The 27,953-nt window shown below is 54.4% G+C and overlaps 10 protein-coding genes across 10 annotated transcripts; 8 read left to right on the top strand and 2 right to left on the bottom strand.

Moving 5' to 3' along the window:
- Window positions 1-386: 386 nt before the first annotated feature.
- On the top strand, window positions 387-2,656 carry BO82DRAFT_340143 (chlorohydrolase family protein; the record flags this gene model as incomplete). Its single annotated transcript, XM_025633497.1, has 3 exons — window positions 387-565; window positions 621-1,028; window positions 1,353-2,656. The coding sequence occupies exons 2-3, from the start codon at window positions 737-739 to the stop codon at window positions 2,654-2,656; spliced, it is 1,596 nt and encodes a 531-aa protein (XP_025489748.1). The 5' UTR covers window positions 387-565; window positions 621-736.
- Window positions 2,657-3,036: 380 nt separating this feature from the next.
- Window positions 3,037-3,667, bottom strand: BO82DRAFT_393788 (uncharacterized protein; the record flags this gene model as incomplete). The annotated part of the gene is made up of 4 exons (XM_025638694.1): window positions 3,037-3,151; window positions 3,204-3,496; window positions 3,556-3,587; window positions 3,634-3,667. The coding sequence occupies 4 exons, from the start codon at window positions 3,665-3,667 to the stop codon at window positions 3,037-3,039; spliced, it is 474 nt and encodes a 157-aa protein (XP_025489747.1).
- A 1,050-nt stretch (window positions 3,668-4,717) lies between these two features.
- On the top strand, window positions 4,718-7,212 carry rglA (putative rhamnogalacturonase B). The gene is made up of 12 exons (XM_025638693.1): window positions 4,718-4,731; window positions 4,791-5,494; window positions 5,545-5,666; window positions 5,714-5,783; window positions 5,828-5,903; window positions 5,948-5,999; window positions 6,043-6,254; window positions 6,300-6,521; window positions 6,567-6,813; window positions 6,864-7,004; window positions 7,058-7,114; window positions 7,168-7,212. The coding sequence occupies exons 2-12, from the start codon at window positions 5,140-5,142 to the stop codon at window positions 7,195-7,197; spliced, it is 1,584 nt and encodes a 527-aa protein (XP_025489746.1). The 5' UTR covers window positions 4,718-4,731; window positions 4,791-5,139; the 3' UTR covers window positions 7,198-7,212.
- Window positions 7,213-7,736: 524 nt separating this feature from the next.
- Window positions 7,737-9,452, top strand: BO82DRAFT_385059 (kinase domain-containing protein; the record flags this gene model as incomplete). Its single annotated transcript, XM_025638147.1, has 4 exons — window positions 7,737-7,751; window positions 8,091-8,502; window positions 8,572-9,005; window positions 9,036-9,452. 4 exons carry the CDS (start codon window positions 7,737-7,739, stop codon window positions 9,450-9,452), a joined length of 1,278 nt encoding a protein of 425 aa, XP_025489745.1.
- Window positions 9,453-11,193: 1,741 nt separating this feature from the next.
- BO82DRAFT_393786 (putative serine peptidase, family S28) lies at window positions 11,194-13,026 on the top strand (the record flags this gene model as incomplete). Its single annotated transcript, XM_025638692.1, has 3 exons — window positions 11,194-11,406; window positions 11,457-11,671; window positions 11,721-13,026. The coding sequence occupies 3 exons, from the start codon at window positions 11,194-11,196 to the stop codon at window positions 12,985-12,987; spliced, it is 1,695 nt and encodes a 564-aa protein (XP_025489744.1). The 3' UTR covers window positions 12,988-13,026.
- A 199-nt stretch (window positions 13,027-13,225) lies between these two features.
- BO82DRAFT_356319 (cytochrome P450) lies at window positions 13,226-15,624 on the top strand. The gene is made up of 4 exons (XM_025635692.1): window positions 13,226-13,998; window positions 14,056-14,713; window positions 14,767-15,033; window positions 15,098-15,624. Exons 1-4 carry the CDS (start codon window positions 13,549-13,551, stop codon window positions 15,265-15,267), a joined length of 1,545 nt encoding a protein of 514 aa, XP_025489743.1. The 5' UTR covers window positions 13,226-13,548; the 3' UTR covers window positions 15,268-15,624.
- Window positions 15,625-16,758: 1,134 nt separating this feature from the next.
- Window positions 16,759-18,212, top strand: BO82DRAFT_356316 (uncharacterized protein). Its single transcript, XM_025635691.1, has 3 exons — window positions 16,759-17,436; window positions 17,495-17,599; window positions 17,675-18,212. The coding sequence occupies exons 1-3, from the start codon at window positions 17,145-17,147 to the stop codon at window positions 17,785-17,787; spliced, it is 510 nt and encodes a 169-aa protein (XP_025489742.1). The 5' UTR covers window positions 16,759-17,144; the 3' UTR covers window positions 17,788-18,212.
- Window positions 18,213-18,913: 701 nt separating this feature from the next.
- On the top strand, window positions 18,914-19,967 carry BO82DRAFT_288625 (uncharacterized protein; the record flags this gene model as incomplete). Its single annotated transcript, XM_025631621.1, has 3 exons — window positions 18,914-19,031; window positions 19,094-19,762; window positions 19,831-19,967. 3 exons carry the CDS (start codon window positions 18,914-18,916, stop codon window positions 19,965-19,967), a joined length of 924 nt encoding a protein of 307 aa, XP_025489741.1.
- A 1,023-nt stretch (window positions 19,968-20,990) lies between these two features.
- Window positions 20,991-22,231, bottom strand: BO82DRAFT_385054 (RNA polymerase II mediator complex subunit MED27 domain-containing protein; the record flags this gene model as incomplete). Its single annotated transcript, XM_025638146.1, has 3 exons — window positions 21,978-22,231; window positions 21,219-21,893; window positions 20,991-21,167 (listed from the first exon to the last, which is right to left on the bottom strand). Exons 1-3 carry the CDS (start codon window positions 22,191-22,193, stop codon window positions 20,991-20,993), a joined length of 1,068 nt encoding a protein of 355 aa, XP_025489740.1. The 5' UTR covers window positions 22,194-22,231.
- A 1,904-nt stretch (window positions 22,232-24,135) lies between these two features.
- Window positions 24,136-27,688, top strand: BO82DRAFT_131208 (putative protein kinase Yak1). The gene is made up of 8 exons (XM_025629970.1): window positions 24,136-24,922; window positions 24,994-25,265; window positions 25,322-25,521; window positions 25,583-25,742; window positions 25,795-26,054; window positions 26,111-26,230; window positions 26,302-26,660; window positions 26,713-27,688. Exons 1-8 carry the CDS (start codon window positions 24,367-24,369, stop codon window positions 27,477-27,479), a joined length of 2,694 nt encoding a protein of 897 aa, XP_025489739.1. The 5' UTR covers window positions 24,136-24,366; the 3' UTR covers window positions 27,480-27,688.
- Window positions 27,689-27,953: the final 265 nt, after the last annotated feature.

Below are 27,953 nucleotides of genomic sequence, written 5' to 3'. Positions count from 1 at the left end.
AAGGAAATACTATGTACCTAGGCAGGAATCCTGGCACCCACCATACCTTGCAGATAGTTCACCCTAGTTAGTATTAACCTTACACGCAATGAATATGATTGAACGCCTTATCGTGGTTCTTCCCCGGACTAAGTGAACTTAATCCTGGTCAGCTGCCAGCTGCCAGCCGCCAGCCTCAGGCACCCAGCCTCAGGCACCTGGCCCGCAGCCTTACACCTTATCTTATCAGCGGCCATTTCCCAAGCAGCAATCCGACTAAACCCGAAATGGTACATGGACCGGAGCCGGCCGGATTCCGAGGCCGGGGCAGGCGGGCTCCATTGGCGGAGATTAGCGACTCCCGATTAACAACTCCCTTTAAGATCCACCATCTATCCCCGTCTTTACTTCTCTGCTTCGCTTTTTTTCGATTTGTTCGGTTTGGCTTTCTGTTGGACTGGCTTTGTGCTAAGTAGTGAGTTGTTTGTTTGGCTGCTGTGAGATAAGTTTGAGTTTGGGCCTTGCAGCGTGCAGAACGTGGTTTGTGATCTGGGGACGGTGAGTTGTGAGTTGAACACCTGTTCGGGTGCGTTTGCATACCTGTTGATCTGGGGTTGTGAACTCGGCTGACATCATAACAGAAACATATCCTCGGTTAGCTCTGGATATTCGGGGAAAAAACGTCGCATAATCCAAGCGCGCCCACTGGTTAAATCCGCTATCTTGAGTTTGTCAAATCCTCATTCCAGTCTCTACAATGGTATCCCCCATGTACACCCTCTACGTGGGGACGTTCATCCAACTCCCCCGGACCACCTCTCCGGACGAGAAACATGAGCTCGCCATCACCCGCGGCGCCCTCTGGGTGTCTGCCGCGGACGGCAAGATCAAGGGGTTCGACTGGAGCATCGCGACCGAGTCCGACCTGCAGACCCTGCTCAAGCGACACGGATGGGTGCTCGAGGGCGCAGGGAGCCGCACCAGCGTGCGCGTGAAGCTTGTACGAGCACGAGAAGAGGAGAACGAGTTCTTCTTCCCTGGCTTTATCGGTATGGCACCCTACCATCCCCCTCCCTTCAGTTCCCCCGTAAACCTCATTCCCAATCCCAGAAGAAGACTTCCCGGGGGAGAACCCCCGGACCCCCCTTTCTTTCAGCTCCCCGGTAACCCGCATTCTGGGACTTATGGTCGAGTGTTCCTGGGAAGTTGAAAGAAAGGGGGGTCCGGGGGTTCTCCCCCGGAACGGTATATTGCCCCAGCACTGGGGCTTGAGGTTACCGGGAAGCTGAAAGAAAGGGGGGTCCGGGGGTTCTCCCCCGGGAAGTCCTCGGGACCGCCTCGCCATCATGCACACCTGGCTAACAAGAAGGAAGACACCCACATCCACGCCCCGCAATACCCGAACACGGGGCTCTTCGGCAGCGCGACCCTCCTCGACTGGCTGCAAACCTACACCTTCCCAATGGAGGCCTCCTTCGCCAGCCCGGCCTCGCTGCCCAGCCTGCCCCCGCCCACCGCCTACCGCGCCTACTCGCAGGTCATCGCGCGGACGCTGAGCCACGGCACGACGACGGCCTCCTACTACGCGACCATCCACGTGCCGGCCACGAACCTGCTCGCGAGCCTCGCGCACCAGCGCGGCCAACGCGCCCTGATCGGCCGCGTCTGCATGGACAACCCGGGCACGTGCCCGACCACCCTGATCGACGAGTCTCCCGAGGACAGCATCCAAAACACCGAGGCCGTCATCGCGCACATCCACTCCCTCGCCCCGGCCACCTCAAAAGAAACCCTCGTCAAGCCCGTCCTCACCCCGCGCTTCGCCCCCTCCTGCACCCCCGCCGCTTTATCGGGTCTCGCCACCCTCGCCAAGCGGTACAAACCCCCGCTGCACATCCAAACGCACATCGCCGAGAACGTCAACGAGATCGCGCTCGTCCGCCAGCAGTTCCCGGACTGTGAGAATTACGCTTCTGTATATGATACCGCGGGGCTACTCACCCCGCGAACCATCCTGGCGCACGCCGTGCACTTCTCCGCGGCGGAGCGGTCCCTCGTCGCCACCCGCGGCGCGAAGGTCAGCCACTGTCCCGCCAGCAACTCGGCGCTGGGGTCGGGGATCTGTCCGGTGCGGTGGCTGCGAAGGGGCGGGGTGGTCGTCGGGCTGGGCAGCGACGTGAGCGGCGGGTATAGCGTGGGGCTGCTGGAGGGGGTGCGCCAGGCGTGTTTGGTATCCCGATTAGTCCGCTTCTTGCATCCTGCAGCAGAGGAGAAGGGTGAGGACGGGGTGGTCTCCGTCGAGGAAGCGCTGTACCTCGCCACGCGGGGCGGGGCGGCGGTCGTCGATCTGCCGGATCTGATTGGGGGGTTCGAGCTGGGGATGGCGTGGGATGCGCAGCTGATTCATCTGGGGAGGTTTAAGCCGGCGGGGCTGTGGGGGAGCGAGGGCGCCACGAGTAATGTGGACGTGTTTGGGGCGGAGAGCTGGGTCGAGAAGGTGCATAAGTGGGTGTGGTCCGGGGATGATCGGAATGTGAGGGCGGTTTGGGTGCAGGGGCGGTTGGTGCACGGGGGGGAGGGTGGTGATGTTAAGGGGGGGTGGGGTGGGTGGAAGTGGGTGTGGGGTTTGGTTGGGGTGGGCGCTGCTTGGGTGATTGTGAGGAGGGTTAATGGATGAGGTGGTTTGATTCTGTCGGCGGAGCTGTATAGAGTAATGTACTTGTTAATCTGTGCAAGTGGAGGGGAGTATGGGGGTTCCCCATAAACCTAAGATGCTTTCTTGATTGATAGTTGTAATAGTACTACAGCGGTAGGTATCTACTGAAGGGGGGTATGGGGGTTTCCTCCCATACATGCAAAGATATTTTCTTAGCAGGTATGAAGTAGGACAGATGCGAATTTGACTCGAAGAAAGTGTATAGAAAGTCTCCCCCATAACTTGAAGATATTTCTCAGTATTCTAGGCAGGTTAAGTAGCTTAGCAAGTAGCTACTTTGAGCTGTGTGTCTCCCATCAGTCCCAAGATGACCTCCTCAGGCACTCAAAACCTTTCGGCACTTAAGCAACAAGCAATGCGCCAATAACCAAAACCCATCCTAGTAGTTCCTCAACCAAGGACACCGCGCCGTATGCCACTGCCGACACGGCGCGCACTTGAACGCGCGGGGGTTCGCTACGAGATCTTCAACAAGGGTCTATCTTCATTCCACGGTGGATATACATACTCTGCCAGTATTCTTCCGAAGGTGGCGAAGGGTTTGAAGCGGGAGGTTCTCAAGGCTGCTAGGCCTCTCATCAGTTTGGGGTTGTGAGGTGTGCAGTTCACATACGCGCGGCTCAGAGTGCGGCGCCTTGGCTGCTTTGGATGTATCCTTGGTCGTGAAAGTGCCTTTGGTTTTGCGGGGAGCAAGTTCTTTTGTCTTTGCTTCAGGGGGATACTTCGTTCGTGCGTCAGGGGGTGTCTTGATGCTTGGAAGCCTCGTTGGCTTTTGCTTTCAGCTTTGAGGTGTGGTCGTTCCTGTATGCGAATAGTACTTGTAGCCCACACATGGCCAGAAGGCTGTGAATGAGACTTACGATGCCGTTTTCTGGGTTGCTATAAGGTGATCCTGGAGGTAGAGTTCGAATGGAGGTGTAGACAGGACGTCATCGTACTAGGGACTATATATGCTATAGTGGTGCGAGTCATCGTCTAAGTGTTTTTGAATTGTTTCCGGTGTGACCCCGTGTCGACGTCATTGTAAACTCGTGAGCAGCAGTCTTTGAACTAGTAGAGCAGATTGATTAGCTGGTAAGATGCCAACTGTCTGGTATATAGGGTGATGATGCAATGCGGGATGTGTGCATGAATGCGGTAAGCTTATATTCGTCTACCACATCCAGGGTCCCTTCCAGAGTCCCTTCCAGGGCAAAGTTTCAGCTAGTCAGATCGGTAGTATTTGGCGTCAGATGACTCGTGATGGCTGGTAGATATATAGGTCAACTGATGATAAAGAGAGAGAGCGGACCTTGGTTGTCTTGTATTTGGTTTGTCAGCAATCAGTCGCCAAACTCTACAGTGTCTTGCATGACGATCTCCTCTTGAGCTTAATTCATTAGTCACTTATCTCTTTGAGCAGCATCTTGTCTACAGCGAAGCTGGGAATGACCCCGAGGGTTGTACTGTACTGTACTGTTGCCGCGCTCACATGACCGGACCTGTCTACTCTGTATAGACCATCGCACCTGCCGTGCCGACACTGAGGCAGACATACTCCCTTTCATCCATCGGTTCGCCGTTTGCTAAACTCGTTCCTGACCCGATCCACCACCACAACCATAAATCGAGGTCGCAAGATGTCACCCAGCACAGAGACACCCTATCTAACACCCATTCAGTTCCAGCAAGCGGAGGAACAACTATTTGAAGCACCGTCTCGAGGCACGAACCGAGACCCACATCCGTCTGTCCACCCCTGTCACACCAGCCGTGCGGATATATCAGTGAAATCTCAGCCATGAGTCGACACAGCCATGAATCCACACCCGGCGAGCCATGTTTCCCAGAATATCCGTCGGAGCAAGCTCCGTCATCAGCCAAGACAAATGTCCGTCCACCACTAACGGGACCTGTTCCATCTCCAAGACCCTTCAATCTAACCGAGCGGAGGATCGGCAGACGCTCGAGCCCAATCACCATCCACATTGAACATCACCACAAGAACTCGTGCACAAAATGCGCAATGCGCAATGCGCGATGCGCGATGCGGAAGTGTATGTGCTTTTTCTGTTCACAAACTGGCAACTCGGATTGCATCTCAAATCACCTAAAGCAGGCACAGAGCGTACACCTCGCGTACAACTCAAACTACCGACGTTTCACCTCCGCGACCCCCGCTCCACCCCGTTCCACCATGCGACACTAAATCCTGAAGAGATCTTGGCGCGGCACTTGCCTCTACTCCCGACACGGACACACGGAGTCTTATACTATTCTAACCACTTAAACACCCGGCGTGCCTGAGATTGGTGGAACAGATGTCATTCCAAGACTTTGGCAGGGACCGAGCGCTGACCTGCATGACAGGCCGTAGAGAGCTCTCAGGAGCAAGCAAAGCTCTCCTCCCTTGGTATTTATACCCCGATCACCAGCACTAGTACTGTACCTGCTGCACACCGACAATGCTCAAAGCGTCGCTTCTGTCGTTCGTGGCCTTCACGGCCCAGGTCGCCAACGCGGCCTTTGGCATCACCACCAGCTCCAGCGCCTATGTCATCGACACCAATGCGTCAACCCAGCTGAAGTTCACGGTCAGCCGCAGCAGCTGCGATATCACTTCCATCATCCACTATGGCACGGAGCTGCAGTACTCCAGCCAGGGCAGTCACATTGGGTCGGGTCTGGGCTCGGCGACGGTGACCGCCGTGCAGTCCGGGGACTACATTAAGGTGACCTGTGTTACGGACACCCTGACACAGTACATGGTGGTGCATAATGGGGATCCGATCATCCACATGGCCACATATATCACTGCCGGTTAGTTGGTTGTCTCGTGGGACGTGGTTAACATGGCTGACATCTGGCAGAACCGTCCATTGGCGAGCTGCGGTTCATCGCTCGACTGAATTCAGACGTGCTACCGAACGAGGAGCCGTTTGGCGACGTTTCAACCACAGCTGACGGAACTGCCATTGAGGGATCGGATGTGGTATGTAACTTTCCGACCTTTGACTGAGAAGATTCTGACATAAATAGTTCTTGGTCGGCAGTGAAACTCGTAGCAAGTTCTACTCGAGCGAGCGGTTCATCGACGATCAGCGACACTGTAAGTACTATCATCTAGGGTGTGAGGTTTTACTGACCTTACAGGCATCGCCGGGGATGCCCACCGCGTCTGCATGATCTTGAATCAATATGAAAGCTCCTCAGGGGGTCCTTTCCACAGGTATGTTTCCAGCCAGGTCAGATGACATGGTACTGACAACACAGGGATATCAACTCAAACAACGGAGGAAGCTACAATGCCCTGTACTGGTACATGGTAAGTAGCCTTCCGACGTCGGTGATTGGCGCTAACCGTCCAGAACTCCGGCCATGTCCAAACCGAGTCCTACCGGATGGGTCTCCACGGCCCCTACTCGATGTACTTCAGTCGCAGCGGCACCCCCAGCACCAGCATCGATACCTCATTCTTCGCGGACCTAGACATCCAAGGCTATGTGGCTGCCTCAGGCCGAGGCAAAGTGACCGGCACGGCATCAGGAGCAGACTCCAGCATGGACTGGGTGGTCCATTGGTACGCATCTTTTCCTGCACAGTGGTCGTCAACTAATGAGGATAGGTACAACGATGCCGCGCAGTACTGGACCTACACCAGCTCCAGCGGCAGCTTCACCTCGCCCGCCATGAAGCCCGGAACCTACACCATGGTCTACTACCAAGGCGAGTACGCGGTCGCCACGAGCTCGGTCACCGTGTCCGCCGGATCGACCACGACGAAGAACATTTCGGGGTCCGTGAAGACCGGCACTACCATCTTCAAGATTGGTGAATGGGACGGACAGTACGTACCCTGGCTGCAGGCACTGTACTAGTACTGACCTCACAGACCAACCGGCTTCCGCAACGCAGCCAACCAGCTCCGCATGCACCCCTCCGACTCGCGCATGTCCTCCTGGGGCCCACTGACCTACACGGTGGGTAGTTCGGCTTTGACTGACTTCCCGATGGCTGTATTTAAGAGCGTCAACAACCCTGTCACCATCAAATTCACTGCGACATCCGCGCAGACCGGCGCTGCGACCCTGCGGATCGGAACGACCTTGTCGTTTGCCGGTGGACGGCCCCAGGCGACGGTACTACCCCTTCTCCTGGGAAGTGTTTTTCAGTCACTCACTTGCAGTAGATCAACAGCTATACCGGAAGTGCACCAGCCGCGCCAACAAACCTGGATTCTCGGGGCGTAACCCGCGGTGCGTACCGTGGGCTGGGCGAAGTGTACGATGTGTCCATCCCGTCGGGGACGATTGTTGCGGGGACGAATACAGTAAGTTGGCTTGCGTTGGATTGATTGGCTGGCGTTGCTAATGGAGCGTGTAGATTACGATCAACGTGATCTCTGGCAGTTCAGGGGATACGTACTTGAGTCCGAACTTTGTAAGTTTCTAATTTGTGGTTGTGTTGAGTGAGGTATTTGCTAACGAGTGTAGATCTTTGATTGTGTGGAGTTGTTCCAGTAGCTGGTTGGTTCGGGGGCTGTTTGGTGCAGCCGGGAGTAGATAGCTGTACTGGACAATTCTGGTCGTATGTAAAGACATCATACCAATTGAGATTCGAATCCTATTGTAATCTGCTGTCAACGTATTGTTCTGCTTGAATAGATGGTGTGTGATTCAGCCAGTCTACTCAGCACCGTACAACTCTCTCTTCCAAGCACAGTCGAATGGCATTGGTTATTCTGTCTCTTACAATAGTAAGAGGTAGCTGTACTTCCTCCTCTCAACGCTCGGTACCCGGCAGAGGAAATAAGTAGATGCATGCGAAGAATGGGAACCAACTTCTCAAATACCCATTTCCAGGATAGGTATATTGTGAACTACTTATCCTATCAAGATAAGGAACTTATCAGAGAAGGCCCCCATCAGCTCTCTTATAATAGAGGAAGTAGTTATAGTATTGTGTGAACAGGGTATCTTTGCTAAGGTAACCGAAAGAATCACCCCCCCTGGTAAATCAACGGGTCGGTCCGTCGATTGCTTAGGGTGCACGTGAGCTACCAATGCCCCCGTCCACGGTACACACAGTCCTTCCGACACTTTGACTGTAGACTGTTTACTCCATGTACTGTAGGAATCTTACATCATTGTATTCACCGGCCATCATTTATCTACCACATTTCATACAACCTATCCTAGCAGCAGCTCACTGGTTGCCGCTGCCTCTTGGATGTCTGTAATACCCTTGATCACCCTCATTTCTCGACGACCCTATCCACAACTATACAGTCTTCTCCGCATCCACATCCCAACCCTCACCATCCGCCACTCCCCGCCCAAGCAAATCTCAATACAGACTAATCGAAGACGTCGAAGACCTGCACCGTTATTGCCCCGGGGGCTATCCTCCTCTACAGGTCGGGGGTAGCTTAGCTGACGGCCGATATCAAGTGGTCGACAAGCTCGGGTACGGGGGTTACGCGACGATATGGCTCGCCCGTGATCTGCGGACAGGCAGATACGTCGCCGTGAAGACGATGACCGCTGACGCAAGCAATGACACGCCGGACGCTACGCTTCTACACTCTCTCGGGCCATTGCCACCTCGACCAGGAAAGGAAGTTTTCCCACCCCTCTTGGACGAATTCTGGGCTGCTAGTCCCAATGGACAGCATCGATGCATCGCCACTCCCCCGGCACGCATGGGCTTGTTCGATGCCAAGGAGGCTTCAACCTTCGGTCTGTTTCGGCCCAGGGTCGCGCAAGCGATGATCGCCCAGCTCATTCGCGGGGTCTCGTTCCTCCACAGTCTGGGGTTTGTACATGGCGGTATGGTGATGTCCCTTCCTCAATCAGCCTCCGCTGGCCAACGCTGACTCGCCGTAATTCCCCCTGAAGATCTGCATCTAGGGAATATCCTTGTTCAGTTTCCCAGGTCCCTTGACTGTATCGCCCCCTCAGAACTGTACGAGCGGTACGGCGAGCCCGAGTCCGAAGAGGTGGTTCGTCTCGACGACAAGCCCTTATCAGATAGTGTTCCCGCGCGCGTGTTCATTCCCGGGTGGTTTGGCGTTTGCAGTGATGACCTCCCTCTCGGCGAGGAGCAGATCACGCTCAGCGACTTCGGGGAATCCTTCAAGCCCCGCGAAACGGCGAGGACCGCCTCCAAAACCCTGCCGCTCCTTCCACCCCCCGAGGCGAGGTTTTCCGACGAGCCGCTCTCCTTCGCCTCGGACATCTGGACGCTCGCTTGTACCATTTGGGAAATTCTCGCGCAACGGCCGCTGTTCGAGACGTTCTTTTCGAGTCCGGATCGTGTGACGGCGGAGCAGGTCGAAGTGCTCGGGAAGTTACCGGATTAGTGGTGGGCGAAGTGGAGCAGAAGACTGGACTGGTTTGATGAAGAGGGGAGATTGGATCTGGTGAAGACGGGGAGGGCTGGGCCCGGTGGTGGGTGTAGGTCCTGGGAGCGGAGGTTTGAGGATAGTATCCAGACGCCGCGGGCTGAGGTGGGTTTCGAACGCGTGACGGAGGAGGAGAGGGCGGCGTTTCTGGGTATGTTGCGTGGGATGTTAGCTTTTCGGGCTGGGGAGAGAAGCACGGCGCGAGAGGTTTTGGAGTCGAGGTGGATGGGGGGGTGGGGGATTCCGGCTTCGGAGGAGAGTTGGGGGGGTTTCGGGCACGAAGGTGGAAAAGAAATGAGACAGATCACCCATTGCGCCTACAGCCATTCAGGCGAGCCGCCGTTGCGGCCACGGGCTTCCCACGCTACGCCCTGATAGAGAGAACTCTGGGACTTTCGGCCTTCGCCAGAATTGCTGACTTTCTTGAGAATCGTGACAAGCTCTGGAGAGTCTGGAGCCCCTTCTTACGGGCCTTTTGGAGTGGCTACCATCATCGCCGCGGTGACCAGGCGTGTGACGCAAATTTGTAGCCTATTCACCTTTCTGGGGCCTTCTCGCCTTGACCCGATGTATAACAGGAATTACACCAAGTTGGAAGCATAGGAGATGCTGCGGCTCTTGTGTTCTCGTGACAACGTTTCTTTCTTTCCTCTACTTCGTTCTGGCTGCAGTAGCTGCTCCGCTTCCCCCCAAGCCATGGATCTGCTCGCACAGGCTATGCGGGTTGATCGGCATTGTATCTGGTTGTAAATTCTCCTTACTCCACGAACCTATCGGGGGGTAATTCCTTTGTAGCTAAAGACCGCTTGGTGATGTATGTGAACTGATTATGTTGTGGTGCCCGCTAGGATGATGGTCCTTTCATTGCGGTATACAGGTTTAGGGCATCGCAATCGCAATTGTGCCAAAGGATATATCCTTCCGGAATCGCTATATTGACCAAAGTTTCTAATCAGACCCAAAGCTGAATGTATCAGCTTGTGCAAAAGGCCTCCATTGAGTGACTGATCAAAGGCGGCTGAGGTCCTTCGATTTACTACTGGGTTGTTGAACAATGGGGAAAACAACGTGGAAAGTAAGGTAGACGATGACACTTAGCCCGGAGGTGTTACAATGTCTTCGACGGGATGTGATGTTGGATCCCTTTGAACGGGAATTCTTTTGCAGGGGTTTTGTGCTCGTATCAATAAATATATGCAGGTCTAAGGAAGGTCTGTGGATGGGTGGATGGCTATATGTGCTGTCACTGGCAGAATCCTAGTCCAGCTGAAGAGACGTGTCCCGCCAATGGATGTGGTACAGGAAGAGTGGAGAGACCGATGGTCTTGTTGCTTGTGAGAAACATATTCGGAGGTGCAAATGACGTTCTCAGTCGGCTACCGCTTGACAGCTGACGATTGGTCTAGCTCCCTGAAGGCTCCATCGGTTTCCCGCGGAGTGCGCATTGTACTATCTCTCAGCATTGAGTGGGAATCTTGAGGGTATAAAGATATTGATGAATAAGTGACCGCCTCGAAGGCAATCCACGCGACATTCAGCTTGTAAAGGTTAAGGTTTGCATGACGCCGACAGAGTCACCAGGTCGGACAATGCGATTGTTGTTTTCCTGCTGTCCACATTTCCAGTGGCATCTCAAATCTCGGAACACAGCACAGACGCCAGATCTCAGTATGGGGATTAACATCAGAACCGCAGAATAGAGACTTAACCCCGCCTCAGAACCTGGCAAATCAATTTGGTGATGTTTTCGTCAATTCCGGCCAGGGGTTGGCCGAGCCCCTGTCCAACATTCCAGCGAGAGAAGCCGAACACAGAACAGCGGCATCCCTGGTTACCTATGCAGCCGCCGCTGTTTGTTTGTTCTACCGTCAGTCAACAACCACAGCATGACTCAATTTGCTTGGCAGCATTGGAATCGTGGCCATTTCGTTGCGATATCCACTCTGTCATATAGGCAGCCGAAACCGTCCTGCTCGAAAATATGTTTGTGGAGCGTATATATAGCGAAAGGGCCGCAAGATGGCGCCGATGGTGGCTGAAATGGCACTCGCGCTCTGTTCTATGAGCATCTTTTCTTGCATTGTGCCAGCTCATCGACACCTACCAACCAAGCAAGATGTATGTGAAGCTATCATGTCTTGCCGCGATTGCGATCGCCTTACTTCCATCCTCGGTGGTCGGACGGGGAAAGAAGATCCCCTTCGGTCGGGACGTACAACTCCTCGCGGAATTGGGGATAGAGCCGGATCTTGACCGTCATGAGTACGCAAGCATTCATTCAGCCGTCTCACACACGGCGATGGTGGCGATAAAAGACGAATACATCTCGGTAAGATTGCAGAGGTTTTGTGCTCGGTGGTACGGATCTAACGTCCGTAGATCCCGATCGATCACAATAACGCATCGGCGGGTACATACAGAAACCGATTCTGGGTCAGTGACGAGTTCTATCAAGCTGGGAACCCAATCTTGGTTTACGACGCCGGGGAGACGGAGGCAGCCTCGGTCGCGCAGGCGCACCTCACTTCGTCGCTGTCATTCTTCCGGTCAATGCTGGAGGAGTTCAATGCCATGGGGATCATTTGGGAGCATAGGTTCGTCTTCTCACACCCAAGAGCTTTGATCGGCTCAACGCACTGACAGCGTCAGATACTATGGCAAATCGACCCCGTTCCCGGTAGACTATGACACTCCGCCAGAGAACTATCAATACCTCACAACCAAGCAAGCGCTCGCAGATCTCCCGTACTTTGCACGGAATTTCAGTCGCAAGGCCCATCCTGATGTCGATCTCACTCCCGCAGGAACCCCCTGGGTCATGATCGGTGGCTCATACGCTGGCATCCGCGCGGCCTTGACTCGCCAGGAGTACCCAGATACCATCTTCGCTGCCTGGTCCTCTTCGGCACCGGTACAAGCCCAAGTGAACATGACGAACTACTTCGACCAGGTCTACCGAGGATTGGTGGCCAGTGGGTGGACCAACTGCACCAAGGACATTCGTGCCGGGCTAGAATACATCGACGAGCAGCTGTCGAGTAATCAAACGGCAGGGTCGGTTAAGCAACTGTTCCTCGGCTCGGAAGCCGAGAAGAACTCCAACGGGGACTTCACAGCTGCTCTGGTGGCCATGTACGGGAGTTTCCAGTCGTATGGCATGGACGGGGGCACGACCAGCCTGGGGGCTTTCTGCGAGTACATGGAAACCGACCCGAACACCAACCAAACCGCCGGTCCCGATGGGCTGGCCCCCATCTACGGCAAGCAGTACGTGGCGGAGCGCTGGGCGGCTTGGCCCGTGCTGACGGCCTTTGTCAACCAGAACATGGACACCAATTGCAAGGGCGAGAATACCAGCCTGCCGCTGGAATGCGATCTGAGCAAACCGTACGGCGACCCTTCGACCATCAGCTGGACCTGGCAGTACTGCACGGAATGGGGGTTCTACCAGGCCAACAATGCGGGTCCCCATGCGCTGCTCTCAAGCTATCAGACCCTCGAGTACCAGCAGCATATCTGCAATCGGCAGTTCCCCGACGCGATCAAGAAGGGGCTATTACCGGCCCAGCCTCTGACGGACCAGACCAACCGCGAGTTCGGCGGGTGGACCATCCGACCCTCGAACACATATACCAGTGGAGGGGAATTCGATCCGTGGCGGACCTTGTCCGTCCTGTCAACCGAGGCCACGGCGCCCCAGGGCGTTCAGTTCTCCAGCGACATTCCGTCGTGTGGGGTGACGACCAATGAGAATACGGTCTTTGGATATATCCTGGAGAACTCGGAGCACTGCTTCGACTTTCAGATGCTCCCCACGGCCGGGAAACTGTCACGCGAGATGTTCACCACGGCGCTGTTGCAGTGGCTGCCGTGCTTTGGAACAGGAGCGGGGACGTCGACCAGGAGTTGAGCGAGAGAAACGATCGACCCAGTTCAATGTACATATTAGGCCACAGTCAGATGGAGAAGATTAGGAGGAGAAGGAGCTGGATGAATGGATGAAAGGATGAATAATACTCCACCCTGATTGAGGCTGCCGCTTCCGTCCTTCTAACCCTTTTCGGAGATGCTTGCGATGTTCCCCCGGGCTCCGAGGCCGTGAGCCATCAAATGACGAATGATCCATGATGCTTTATGCTCTTTTCCCACTTTTCCTTCCCAATCATTGCTGACCTGCTCACGTTAGCCTTTCTTCATCCTCTTGCCCCTCCAACTTTAAGTGCTAGGATGTCCTGAGGAGGCACATGGAGGCATTTTGTGACATGTGTCTCCACCGAGGAATCACTATGCCTAAATGCCCCTGCCGTATCTTCAGCGGGCACTGAGTCGGGTATAAATAAGTATAGCTGGAACCTGTACGGAGATAATTTGCTGCAGGTTTGCCTCAAACCCACCTCAAATACAGCCCATCTATTCATCACTCTTCAATCAGCCAGGCCGTTCTCTTCCTTCCAGGCATACCTCCAGCGTCATGCTGACTCTAATCGCTCTGGTCAGCGGGGCACTGTACCTGACATATCAAATCCTGCGCTCCATCCAACAAGCATTCAGAAACCGCAGAACGGCAAAATCGCTGGGCTGCGCGCCTCCCCGGAAGATCCCATCTGATCCTCTTGGTCTCAAGAGTTTCTTCGAACTCGCACGAGCAGCGAAGGACAGCCGCGTGGTCGAGTATATTGCGGGTTTCTACGAACAGTATGGACCCACGTTCAGCTTGACCGGGCTAGGAGGGGTCTCGATCCTGTCCACGGTTGAGCCTGAGAATCTGAAAGCCCTCCTAGCCACCCAATTCCACGACTTCAGTCTGGGCACCCGCCATCGCGAGTTCTATCCATTGCTTGGGGACGGCATCTTTACGCTGGATGGTGCGGGCTGGTCGCATGCCCGAGCGTTGTTGCGGCCGCAGTTCACGCGGGATCAGGTAAGGACAAACCATACATCTCACGCACCTCATGGCCCAGAAACTGAACGTGGACAGGTGGCAGATCTAGATCTGATGGACAGTCACGTCTCCCGGCTGATCGAGCTGATTCCGAAAAATGGCAGCGATTTCGATATCCAGCGCCTCTTCTTCTTGTTGACCATCGACTCCGCGACCCATTTTCTGTTTGGCGAGTCGGTCAACGCGATGCACTCCTCTAGCCACACCGGGGTTCTGGAGAAGACGGCTGTCGGAGATGCGCAGGGCTTCGCGGAAGCATTCAACCTGTCGCAGGAGTACCTCTTCACCCGTAACCGGTTCATGGACCTGTACTGGCTGGTCAATCCCAAAGAGTTCCAGGATGCCAACAAGCGCGTGCATGAGGTCGTCGACCACTACGTCCGACTGGCCCTTGCTTCAAAGAACAACCCGGACAAGACTGCCGACAGATACATCTTCGCCGAGGCGCTGGCCGCCGAGACTGATGATCCGAGGGTCCTGCGCGATAATATGCTCAATATTCTGTTGGCCGGACGTGACACGACGGCCAGTCTGCTGAGCTCGGCGTTCTTCTACCTGGCGCGTCATCCCGCGGTCTGGGACCGGCTGCGGCGGGCTATCGTCGAGGAATTCGGTGATAGTGTGCATCCGCGGGCGAAGATCACGCAGGCGCGGTTGAAGGACATCCCATATCTGCGGTATTTCCTGAACGAAGGTAAGCCAGAATCAGTTTCCTTGAATGCGGTTTGGGACTGACGACTCGACTAGTCCTCCGTCTGCTGCCCCCCGTGCCACTCAACTTCCGTGTCGCTATCAAAGACACGTCACTCCCGGTGGGCGGCGGCCCGGACGGCAAGGCCCCCGTGTTTATTCGCAAGGGCCAGCTCGTCACGTACTCGGTCTATGCGATGCATCGGCGGGAGGATCTCTACGGGCCTGATGCGCAAAGCTTCCGGCCAGAACGCTGGGAGGAGAACGCCATCCGCGGGTGGGACTTCCTGCCGTTCAACGGCGGACCTCGGATCTGTCTTGGTCGTGAGTTTTACATCCCATACTCCCCTATCAGGTAAATGCGGTGGCTAACTTGCTGGCTGATAAGAGCAATATGCCCTAACCGAAGCGAGCTATACCCTGGTCCGCCTGCTGCAGCATTTCGACCGGATCGAAAATGCCGCACCGGCGGTGGAGGAACCCCGGATCATGTCCAATCTGACCCTGTCGCATTTGCATGGGGTGGATATTCGCCTGTACCCGGCAGCGGCCTCGTAGGATTTTTGTTTCTGTGTGTGTCGATGTACTGTATATGTTGTTCTAAGCGATATGTAACCCACCTCGTATCGGGTGAGACAAGTCTATATTGTTGCGGGTGAATGCGACTCTCCCCCTCATCATTCTGAGACAAGACATGATGATATATACGAGATACTACATTCTCCTGCATGAGATGCCTCGTCATTTATGCTGTTTGAATCATCTGATTTATGTTCTATATCGAATGTGTGTCTGGTGCCTTGTTGTTCCAAGTCATGTCTCGGAGATGGCCCGGAAGTATATGCAACTCTCCCAACACCGCTCCGTAACCTTCACGGAATCCTGCCATGCGGGAATGCAGATTCCACAACTTGCACAGGGGACGAACGTGCGGGAATTTCCACGACCTTGTGAAAAGTCAGGGCTTCCTCAGCCACGCTACAAGGGAGATTATCAGATGGGATCGTGTGATGTAAGGTCTCCGAGGTGCAGGTGCAGGTACTGCCCGTACCGGCCAGCATCGTCGAACGGAAACGGACGATCATGATGTCAAGGCCACACGCGCGCGCACACAACAAAGCCAACGACGAACGTTGGAGTGATGTATTTATTTTGATATTTTGGGGGAAATTGGAGATCCGATCGGCGAGAAGACCGCGTAGACACGATTCCTGCATGACGGCACAGCCTTAACGTCAGATTATAGTCTAGGGTCCTTCTTCGCGCTGATGCTGACGGAGGGAGAACAGAACAAAGTGCTTGTTTCTATAATTAAGTCAATCCACTTTTTGGCTGACAGTAGAAAAGAAATGTGTTTTCTTTTCAGGGGACAAGTGCATAGAGTTTCGCTTCAGGTAGACGTTAGTTTATGGGGTAGGATTGTGATGATACAGTCCTGAAGATCCAATGATCATTTTACTTGATACATGAGCAGGGTAAGCGATCGGGATCGACGGGGTAGATGAGGATCGACTGGCTTCAAGTTTGGGATTGTTGCAATGGATGTACTGTACTCTTGTTTTTGTTGAAGCAAAGTAAAAATAGAAGGCAGAGGTTCCATTTTGCAAGTTGTTCAGTATGCTGAGTACTCCATAGGATTCTAAAAGATGGGAGGATTGTACAGTCCTGTAAGCAGTACTGGGTAGAATGTGGTGATGGATCACCAGCCTCTCGAATTTCCACAGCACAGCACAGCACAGCACAGCACATGATGGGGAGATTTCCTCGTTGTGGAGACAGCCAGACAGCCAGACAGCCAGACAGAACATGGAATGTCTCATTCTTCCCCCGCCTTTCTGTGCCAATCACCGTCTGTCTCCGACTTCGCCGCCCATTATCGCTGACTGATTGTGCCCCAGGCCAATCACCACTTGCACTCCAAAGCCAATCGGTCGTGGCCGGCGCCCAAGCTTGAAGGCAGCGGACTGTCCGTGAGTGGGCCGGCCAAGTCCTCGTCTTGCTCTTCTCTTTTGCCTCCATCATTCAACCAATCCCCGTTCAGCCTGCAGTATTCCGTACCAGTGCATTCTGCCCATCGGGGAGGGTTCCTGGGGCAGTGCCAAGTCTCTCTGCACCCAAATCCACCACTAATTCAACCCACCACTTCAGTTCCTGTCTCCTCTCTTTCGTCCTTTCATGTGTTCATTGACTTTGTTCTTGCTTTGGTTCCTCTGATCTCCGTCCTCCATTGCCTCCTTAGGAAATTCGTCTCCCACGGCCTTGTTCCCCACCGGATCTGGTGGGAGTGCTCGCCGCTCCATACTTTAAATACCCGTCATTCCCATTCACATCCCTTCCTCATCACACAGCCTTCTCCTCGTTCTACAACACAATAACTACCCCTGTACAGAATTCTTTTTCTCTCATCTTCAGATCTACACCTAATTCTCGCAATAATGAAGTTCCTCGCTTCTCTCGCTCTGCTCGTCTCCGCTGTTGCGGCCAGCCCCATCCAAGCTCGCGACACCGCTAAGAGCTTCTACCTCAAAACCTCCGGCGCTGCCAACGACGCTCACAACAACCTCTACGTTTACGCCTATCACACAGGCGCTGGCTTCAATGATGCCGTGCTCACCTCCGACACTTCCAAAGCCAGGGCTGTTACCCTGAACGGCACAAACGCTCAGTTCGATTTGGGCACTACTTTCCCCTGGGGTTTCAAGATGGGTGCCAACACCAACTATGCTTGTCAGTTTTCGCCTCCACGAAGAAAAAAAATACCTATTGGGCTAACCTCGTGTTGTAGCATGGGAACCCGTCCAGATCAATGTCGGTTACGGTGACGAAGGTTTCTCGGTCAGTGGTACGAGCCTTCAGTGGTCGGAGCAGAACGGTTTCGGCGGCTGGTTGGGTAAGTGAACCCCGATTGCACGAAGTTTAACTATCTGGACCCTTGTCACTGACAAATTCTCTTTCTTAATTCTAGTCTGCGACTGGTATCACAATGCCCCTCAGCTCTTCTGGCTCTACAAGTACCTGCCGGCCACGATCCCTTCCTCTTGCGATAAGGTCGACCTCACCGTTGAATATACCTCCTAGACCAGGCACGAGGGTTCCTTCATGTTTTACCACCACCACACCGAGGCTCGTGGTTGATGAATCATACGACGCAAAGATAAAGATCCGGAGACCTATTCGCCACCTCCCCGCCAGCTTGACGCTTACAAGATCTGTATCACTACGACGACGGTTAAGACTTTCTTTTTGATGTTAACGCTAATTAATCGTAATAATGACCTGCGAAGGATGATGATGAGAAGCCAAATGTATCTATGTGTGATTCTTGCGATAGCGTGGTGCTTTTGTTGAGTTCTAGCTATCGATGGTTTGGGGGAAGCAACAGTGAGAAATATATACCGAGTACAAACTATCCATACATCTAGTGCATTTTCTATTGCTGCTAGTATCTGCGAGTCCGGAGATAAAGGAAACAATTATTGGCAATAGTGGTTTGTAGATGTGCAGGATACCGGTTGCAAGGAGCGAATGGAGGTGCAAGGGCATGCACAACATTTGCCCAAGATGTGCGTTGCATCATGTCATCCATGATCCATGAGTGAATGCCTGGCTGCCTCAGGCTAGTGACTACCAAAAATAGCTGCGTGTCTCACAAATGGCTTAATCGGGCTAGTCCCTCCCTCTCCTTCTCCTTCTTGCTAGTCTCTCGCTTCTCTCTCTCGCCTCTCGATCTCTGCTGCGCCTGACTGTGGTCTGCTTGGGCCTTTTTTGCTCTTATATTCTCTTATCCTCTGCATCGTCTCCAGACAAGTTTCAGTCGCTTCTCTGTCCTCGTCCTTTGCGATTTTGTTGAGCGCCAGACCCCGTCACTCGCTTTGTTTACCCACCCCGACTCTCGCTGGACCCTGCCGATAATCTATCAGCCGATCTGCATGTTTCAGGCCCGCTGGCCTAAAAAGACCGACCACCCTCTGCAGTTCCATCGTCTTGTCAATCTCTAGGCACCTTTTCCATCGCCATCAACTGCATCATCCGTTTAATCTCAATCGTTCGACACATTGCACCTTCACGTCTGAGAGACGAATCCCCATCACAGCGACGGGCCCACGTCGATCGGACCCTGAATTTCGCCAAGGGGGATCACTCGACCCCTCGGTTCTCACCCACCCTCTCAACCTCCATCGTCCACATAGCCCGCACAACCATCATGCGTTCCCTATACCTCCTACCCGCCTTGTGTATCGTCCTCCTACTGGGGACGATCTCATCGGCATTCCCCTCCCCTGGGGACGAATTAGCGCACGGTCAATTCCTGCGGCGAGCTGGTCAGTACCGCCTCAGCCCCTAAACGCTGGCTCACTTTTCCTGCAGACTGACCATTCCAAAGACACCACAGCAGCCGATAGCGCCACGACCGGACAAGCCGCCACGACCGGCAAGAGTGCAGCCAAGACCGACTCCGCTACCGATTCGGCCACCGACTCGGCCAAGAAGACCGCTTCAGGGACGAAAGCCACCGGCAAAGCCACGGGGACCGCAACGGGGACCGCAACGGGGACGGCCACCGGCACCGCGACCGGGACCGACACGAACAGCGGGACCGAGACGGGATCCGATTCCTCCACCAAGAAGGGCAGCACGAAGACGACGTCGAGCAACTCGACGACCACCAATGCCTGGGCCGGTGGCATCTCAATGCTGACGCCCGCGACCACGACCACGACGTACTACAAGATCGGCAACTCGGTGACGTTCGCCTGGAACTACACCTCGCTGGACGTGACCCCGACGGCGGTCAACGTCATCGCCTCGTGCAGCCTGAACAGCCACAAGTACACGATCACGCAGAACATGACCGTCAAGGAGACCAACAAGGTCGTCTGGGACACCGGAGAGTACAAGGCCAACGCGACGGTCCCGCTGCTGACCGCCTCATACACCCTGATTGTCTGGGACGCCAGCAAGGCCATCTCCGACACGGCCAAGGGCGGCCACCTCAGCGCCGCCAGTTACACCTTCGCCATGTACAGTCCGCAGTCGTACACGCCATTGAATGGTGAGTCTCCTTTCAACTCATTAAAATCGCTTGTTTTCCGTCAGAACTAACTGATTTCCCCTCCGCAGGATTCGTCTGCGCCACCTGCAGCGGCGCCCTCTCCGAACTCGAACGACAAGGTCTGAAGTTCGTGTTCGGCATGGTCCTCATCACGATCACCACCTTCACCTGGTTCGCGGGTGACTTTGGGGTCTTTTCCACATAAGTCGACTATCTGCATCAATATCATGAATGCCAACATCCTATTTTTAGTTTTCTGATTCGCGAATGAAAATGTAATCCATCCTGCATCATGTTTTGGTTCGTGCAAAGCGAAGGGTTTGTTGCTTTTTTTTTGTGCTCTCATCATATCATGAATAATAGCGATCTTTTTTTGTGTCCGTTGTTTCGGCGTGTTTCTTTTTTTCTTGGCCGAGGGTGGTGATAATGTATGTTGTTGATAGATTGATGGTCATCTCATGGATATCTTGGGATTTAGATGTGTGTTTTGTGAATCGTTAATTGTACTGTCGATGAGACCGCTAAGGACTACGGAATAGATATGTGTCCTCTGTACTTGGATCTGCGTATTTATTACTGTATGTGATTATGTACGTGTTGTATGGGTTTGCATATGCAGGAATGCATGCACGCAATGCACGGCGGTTGTTTTTGGCGGTACTTCATTTACTGGGATACTGGGATACTGGAATGGAAAGGTTTGCGAGGAGGGTTTGAGAATATGTGATGATGAATTCTTTGAAACGTTGGGTAAGGGCGTTTGAGGTATGTAGATGAGTTTTGTGTGTATTTGGTGCTTTGATTTTCCATCTGGGTCGTTGTCGATGAGTGGAGTTGACTCTCACTTGTGGCATGCTCTGGTGAGGGCCTGAGGAGGTTAAAGATCGATGCTTTTTGAGGTGTCTTGTTCCTTCCACCTGAGGTTGTTGATGTGGGTTGGTTGGCTGGCGACGGGCTGCTTGGCTTGATGATTCGTTGGATTGCTTGAGCCCGTAGGTTGTCGTAGGGCCGGCGTTTTGCAGGGGCTGATCGTCTGTGTTTGCGTCGGGATTGTGTCCCGAGACAGGTGTAGAGGTTCCTCCGGGTGGGGAGATGTGGTCAGCGCTACCAGGTGTCGGCAGGCTGAGGAGTGGTTTCGGATTGTTGTACAAGGAATATTAAATGTTTGCCGTGGTGTGGTTGATGAAGTTGATGAAGACTAGTCGATGATCATCTCTGCTTGTCGCCTTCACTCCGCGACACAACTGGGGTGATAGGCTTCCCAGACGGTCGTGGACTGCTGCCCGTCCGCAGATGGGATGAGCTTCGGCTTGCGGAGGGCCGGTAACTGGGCCGCGGTGTCGGTCAGTTTGTTGCATTTCAGGCACGGCGTTTGTTTGATGTCGGAGTACGATGCTATCATCTCCTGTTGCTGCGTTAGGTATGTACCGAAGAAATGCCGGGAAGGTAAACTCACCAGCAACTGGAGTAGGTCCCACTGCCGGGGACGCGAGTTCAAGCACTGCATGACCGCCCCCTCGAGCTTGGTGACGGGCTGTCCCGGCGCCGCCTTACTGGCGATCCGCCATTCCGGCACCCCGTGGCTCTCCAACCCTTCAACGGTGTGAACCCGGAAGACCATCCCAGCCTTCACCAGCGCCACCAGGACCGACGCCTCCTCAGTCTTGCTCGTCTGCGTCTGCACCCGCACCCCAGGCACGTTCCGCTGGGCGAACCCCTCCACGATCGCCCGCCAGCCGCCCTCTGTGGCCTGGATCTTCGACCGCTCCGCCTCCTCCTCGACGCTCCGCCGCTCCGCCTGCTTCCCCTGCTCCTCCCGCACGAGCCCCTCCAGCAGCACGTCGTAGTCCTCCTCCCACATCCCCGTCGGCTGCAGTAGCTGGCCCCCGTTCCCTCGGATCTGCGCGTCGACCCGGTCCCAGACACCCCTCATCTCCGGGCTCCGCCACAGCGCCTGGAACTCCGCAACCTCCTGCGTCCCGCTCTCGACGCACTGCTTGAGCTGCTCAAACACCGCCCGCGGGGAGGATGATACGCCCTGCTGCCGGCCGCCGGCCGCTGTACCCGGGTTGGCGGCCGTCATCAGGGGTTCCAGTAACCTTCCTGGAAGCAGAGTGCGCAATTGATGGATCTATTTTTCGGTTAGTGGAGCGAGTTCTCATTCAAACACACGGCAAGATAGGGATTAGATTTTTTTTTTTTGGATTGCTCTCACCATTCCCTCCAGTTGCTGCAGCTTCGCTAGCGATGACACAAGCTGCATCTCGGTGTCCCAGGCGTCATTGTCCGGGGAAACTACGCTGGACTCGCTGATGTTCGCCGTGGGCAGCTTCACGTCCTGCGAGGGCGCGGTGATCATCTCTGGCACCACGATGGGCATTCGAGGCGGGGCGGGGGCGGGTTTGGGTGCTCCTGCTCCTGCTCCTGCCATTTTCCCTATAGTGTAGTGAGGTTTGCGTGGCGATGACTAAATGAGCGCCGTTGAAGGCAATATACAGCCCTTAATGGGGTGTGCTTTTGAAGATTAACACCACAATGAGCGCGAGATATTGCCCAATGGTAAATTGATATAGGCTGCGGTCAATAAAGAATGAGCGATGACTTGGCACGACTTTGCACCCAAGCCTGTTGCAAACGCACACAGTCACTTCGGATTCAGTTTGGCTCTCAAACACGCCAGCTAGATGAGCCTGCGGCTATAAATACAGCAGTTGCCTTGCTATGCGTAAAGAGAGCGGCGGCGGCGGCGGCCGAGAGAGGATGGAGACCTGCTGAGTAACTCTGGCCAGCCACATGCTTCAGCCACAGTTATATCCCTGGCAGAATCTGGGCTTACTTTCCACCGCCCTATTAATCGCCTGAAAAGATACTGTTAGTCACACCCTACGTAGCCTCCCACGTCACAGAAGTGGGCTCTGGCCCGTGTGTTCGCCTCATTAAACTATGGAGTATGCGAAGATGACATGGTCCACCGGATGCATTGATGGTGGTGGTTGTGGTAGTGGTGCCCCCTCAATGGTGAGTTTTGGGGAAGGGTCAATTGGGGATGGGGATACTTCTTAGGCATGAGGGTATTATCTAAGGTATCATGGATTTATATGCCTTTATTCCTTCGGTCGGTACGGTCGACGAAAACGCCTGGGGTTCAGGGACAGTGCTCGGCGCCATAATGAGACCATCAGGACTTTTCAATATCACTCAACCCTCACTAATGTGTATGGTCTTCTTTCGAGACCCTTCCTAGCAACTAAACTACACACGCCCTCCAACACTCAAGGGGGTGGATGCAGACTTCCCAATGGAGGCAGATCGTCGACGGGGGCTGGTCCAGCAGGCAGGCCAGACTGATGGGCAGCAGCATTATATAACGATGTTGTGACTCTAGGATACTCAATTCTAGCAGAGTAGTTTTATCTTCACAATAATCAAAGGGCTCAATGGAGGCCTTCCTGTGAATAGAGCCACGATTGTCCTTTTTTTTTTTTTTCCCCCTCTGAACCCTTGACCCCACTGAAGCATAAGATATACAGACAGGCAGGCCTCACTGCCTATTATTCACAATAGAACTAAACCAAACCTTCTTCTTGCGTGGTCTGCGCCTTCGTGGTGCGCTTCTATTTGCTGCCATCCGATCGACCCTTTTTGACGGGCACTTCAAGCTCTCTCCCCGATCGAATTCGTCATCACCCAACGGTAATTTGGGAGAGGCGAACACATCGTTGAGTCGTGAGATCAGAAGATTTGAATTGGGTCTGTGGGCTGGTTGGTTGCCCTTGCCCGGAACCATCCAAGTGCGGGAGGAGCAGAGCCTGAGGCCCTCGTCGGGTTTCCCCCTCCCTCCCTTCCAGACTAACCAGAGCCAGACAGAGTGACAGACAGACAGTGACTTGCCTTCCACTGCACTTGCACTCAAGTACTGTACGTACAGTACAGACAGACAGTAAGTATCTCCACCTCCACCAGAGCCAACCTTCCCGAACAACTCCTCCTCTTTCCTTACTCTTCTCTCCCTCCCTCTCTTCCTCTCTTCCCCTCCTCCACAATCCTCTCCAGCTGGATTTGATTCCAGTTCTCTCACAGTCATTTTGAGACTGTGCGCATTTCTGCCTGGATTCCTGTCCTAACTGGGACTTCCAGTCCATCTTTTGCTTTTCCCTCCCCCAACCTCCTTCGCGTGTGTCAGCTGCCGCATCGATAGCTACTGGTTACTGCGTCGCACCCACCCCCCGTCCGTCATTGTGTATTGCGACCGCCCAACCTCCGTACGGACACTCCTCGTCGCTCTTGTCTTCCTCCACTTCCACCAACCAACCCAACAACTCAACCGGTCATTCGTAACATGATCTCCAGCGCTGCCTAGATCTATCTCCTCAATTCCTTCTCTTGCCTCGTTCGGTGACCTAAGTTATATATTGACCTGGCTTGCTGGTGTGCCGCGTCGTCTCCGCCTGATTGCGCTACGTGCGTCGGCCGTCCCCGCCTGCTATCTAACGCTCCGATCGTGGTGCATGTGCGCTGTCGACAGAGATAGATGATCATCGAATTCCCGATCTGATCTATCTTTGCTACTGAAGTGGCGTCGCTCACCAGCGTGAAGAGTAATAATGGATTCCCAGTGGCAGCCTTACCAGGATCCCTTACTGGGCCATCCGGCGCAGTTCAACAACGGCCTGACGTCGAATCCACAACAGCACCTCGCCTCAAAATACGGCGGCCAGCCACAGCACTCGCAGCCCCCGGTCGGATACTCCTACGAGCCCTTCCAACCCCCTGCCGGCTCTGGGAAACCCTCGTCGACCGTGACGAACTCCAAGACCGTCTCGATGGTCTCGTCTCCGGCTGCTACGCCACGTAGTCGAGATTATGTCACCGATGCGGATACAACCATGGAGGACGCCGATCCGTATAACCGGGCCAAGTACACTGCACGGCCTGCCCACCACAGCCGGCCTTCCTCCCAGTACTTCTCCCATGAGGAGTCTTCGGCCGCTCGCAGATACTCTCCGGGGAACGTCTTGTCGTCGCCCATGTCTTCGTATAATGCCAGTCCCGGGAAACATAACTCGTACCCATTCCCGCCCGGCCCAAATCAGTCGCGACGCTCGCCGACCAGGGCGCCGAATTACGCCTCACCTCCCCAATCGTTTCAGTCGCCGCCTTGTGAGTAACGTCCACTACCCCCGTACTTGCTGCACACTTCATTGTCGCTAACCTTTTTGCTTCTGTGACAGCCGGCTCGCGACCGCCTCGACTCCCTCCCCTGCAGCCCACCGATATGAGCCCTGATCAGTTCTATCCGCCCTCTGCGGGCTCTCAGCTCAGCGCAGCCTTTGCGCAAGACGGGCGATCCCCTCGATCTGCGTCTATCTCCGGCGGCAGCCACTTACCCGGTCGAGGACCCGTCCCCAAATTCCAAAAGATCAAGTCAGTGTCGGATCTGCAACCGCATCTGAATGCACAGCCGCCGTTTAGACGTGCCAACCCCGAAGGTGGCTTTATCAGCGTATGTTCTGACACCCCACAGCACATGCGTGGTTTTGTTCTGACATTTCTATACAGCCCCTTCAGGCGTTGACAACACATCTTCCCGCCACTTATCGCATATGTAATCCGGGCTTCAATTACGAGTCTTCGAGAAATCCAAGGCGCGTCTTGACGAAGCCCAGTAAAGGTGTGAAGAATGATGGCTACGACAATGAGGACAGCGACTATATTCTCTATGTCAATGACATCTTGGGTAGTGAGGAAGCAGGTCACAAGTGAGTAGCCTGCAGAGCGGTCTTTCGCATCCTATTTGAGCATCTTCGCTAATATTATCAGGAACCGCTACCTTATTCTCGACGTACTGGGTCAAGGAACCTTCGGGCAAGTTGTGAAGTGCCAGAATCTGAAAACGGGAGAGGTCGTGGCCGTGAAGGTCATCAAGAACAAGACAGCCTATTTCAACCAGAGCATGATGGAAGTGTCGGTCTTGGATCTGGTAAACTCAGCTTTTCCTGGTTGCATGGGAATCTCGCTAATTCCGGGCACAGCTCAATAGTAGGTACGACAAGAACGATGACCATCACCTACTCCGCTTGAAGGACACTTTCATTCACAGGCAACACCTTTGTCTTGTGTTCGAGTTGCTCAGTGTCAACCTTTACGAGTTGATCAAGCAGAACCAATTCCGAGGTCTCAGCACGACCTTAGTACGTGTATTTGCCCAGCAGTTGCTTAACGCTTTGAGTCTGCTCAACAAGGCGCATCTGATCCACTGTGATCTGAAACCGGAGAATATCCTGCTCAAGAAGTGAGTCGGCCGTCCAAGTACCTTTAGAGCGCTAAAGCTAACTCCAAGCCTCGCAGTTTGGAGAGTCCCATCATCAAAGTGATCGATTTCGGCTCAGCATGCGATGAACGGCAGACTGTCTACACCTACATCCAGTCGAGATTCTACCGTTCGCCGGAGGTTCTTCTTGGCTTGCCGTACGTCCCACCGCAATCGTCTCCCACCTAACCCTCCCCCCTGATGGACGGCACGACTGACAATTCCCTAGCTACTCTTCTGCGATTGACATGTGGTCCCTTGGATGTATCGTTGTGGAACTGTTCCTGGGCCTTCCGCTTTTCCCTGGTTCCTCAGAATACAATCAAGTCTGTCGAATCGTCGAGATGCTGGGCCTCCCTCCGACATGGATGCTAGAGATGGGCAAGCAATCGGGCGAGTTCTTCGAGAAAACCCAGGATGAGTTCGGCAGGAAGACGTATCGCTTGAAGTCCCTGGAGCAGTATTCTCGCGAGCACAACACCAAGGAACAACCGAGCAAGAAGTACTTCCAGGCTTCGACCCTTGAGGAAATCATCCGCAGTTATCCAATGCCCAGGAAGAACATGAAACAAGCGGAGATCGAAAGAGGTACGCCGTCTGCCAACGTCCTCTCCGAATGCATGAACTGACATCTCTTTAGAACTCAATAACCGCATAGCGTTCATAGATTTTGTTCGAGGGTTGTTGACCATTAATCCGCTGGAGCGTTGGTCCCCACAACAAGCCAAGTTGCACCCATTCATCACACAGCAGAAGTTCACTGGGCCATTTGTCCCTCCGATGAATCTGAAGTATTCATCCCTCAACAAGACGGTGGCGCCTGGAATTCAGCAGCAGCAGCAAGCAGAGGCAGCCAGTAAACAGCGGGCGGCACAAGCAGCACACGCCCAGAGCGCAGCACAGAACGCATACAATATGCAACTGAATCAATTCCACACACCAACCCATGCCCAACCGCCACCGATCTATAACGGGGTGTATGCTGGCCATCAGCAAGGTGCTCCGCCGCCGTACCCCAACCAGCCACCAGCCTACGGTCATCAAATGAACATTCTGCCAGGGCAGATGCCGCAACAGCAATACGCGCCATCACAGACCCTCTACGCCCAGGCAACTACGAGGGCCGGCCGACAGCGTGCATCCACCATGGATCCCCAGGGTGGAGGCATTCCGCCGACCATCCAGCGCGTGGCGAGTCATCTCGATCCTAACGCGCCGATCAGGCTGCAACCGAGCCCGGCCTACTACCCACCTCCACCGGATGGATACGTTGATGCCAACTCAGCCAACCAGCAAAGGCGTCGGGGAAGCCGAACGGGTGGCACAAGAAATCGGGACTTTATTCGGACTCTTGAAGACGGTGTCTTAGGAGGTGAAGGCTTCATGAGCCAAAATCAGTGGCACTGAGGGCGAGGAGACCGCTGGCAGTTTGGTCGCACCTGGCAGGTGCATCGGCCTCGCTGACTAACATTCGATCGAGCAAGCACATGCTCTATGTGCGTCTACCACGAGAGAAGAACAGTCAGGTGGCTGTTCTCGCGTGTCCTCCTTTCGTGGGATCCTGCAAGTATTTTTCCCAGTCTTCGCACCACCAGGTATTCCCAGGTTGGACCGCTCTCAAGCCACAACAGTACCGTCACGCAACCCTGCCCCAGATGCAGTCTGCTTGTTGATCAGCATACAACATTCGATATCTTTAGCCCTACTGCATCCCCTGGGATATGACGGAAGGAGCCCCCCGTGACACTCCGATCTCATTATAGTGACTAGCGCGGGGTCCTAGTCGAGCGTAAAGCGCCTTCTGGTGGCGGGTTGGTACTTAATATGCCGATCATCGACGGATTCCATGTCTGTGACGCTCTTCCTAGGTTTCATGTCTCC

This window comes from Aspergillus uvarum, assembly GCF_003184745.1.
Source record: "Aspergillus uvarum CBS 121591 unplaced genomic scaffold BO82scaffold_45, whole genome shotgun sequence".
Classification (NCBI taxonomy): Eukaryota; Fungi; Ascomycota; class Eurotiomycetes; order Eurotiales; family Aspergillaceae; genus Aspergillus; species Aspergillus uvarum.
Note: the sequence above shows the minus strand (reverse complement) of the source record. Positions and strands in the feature narration are given on the sequence as shown.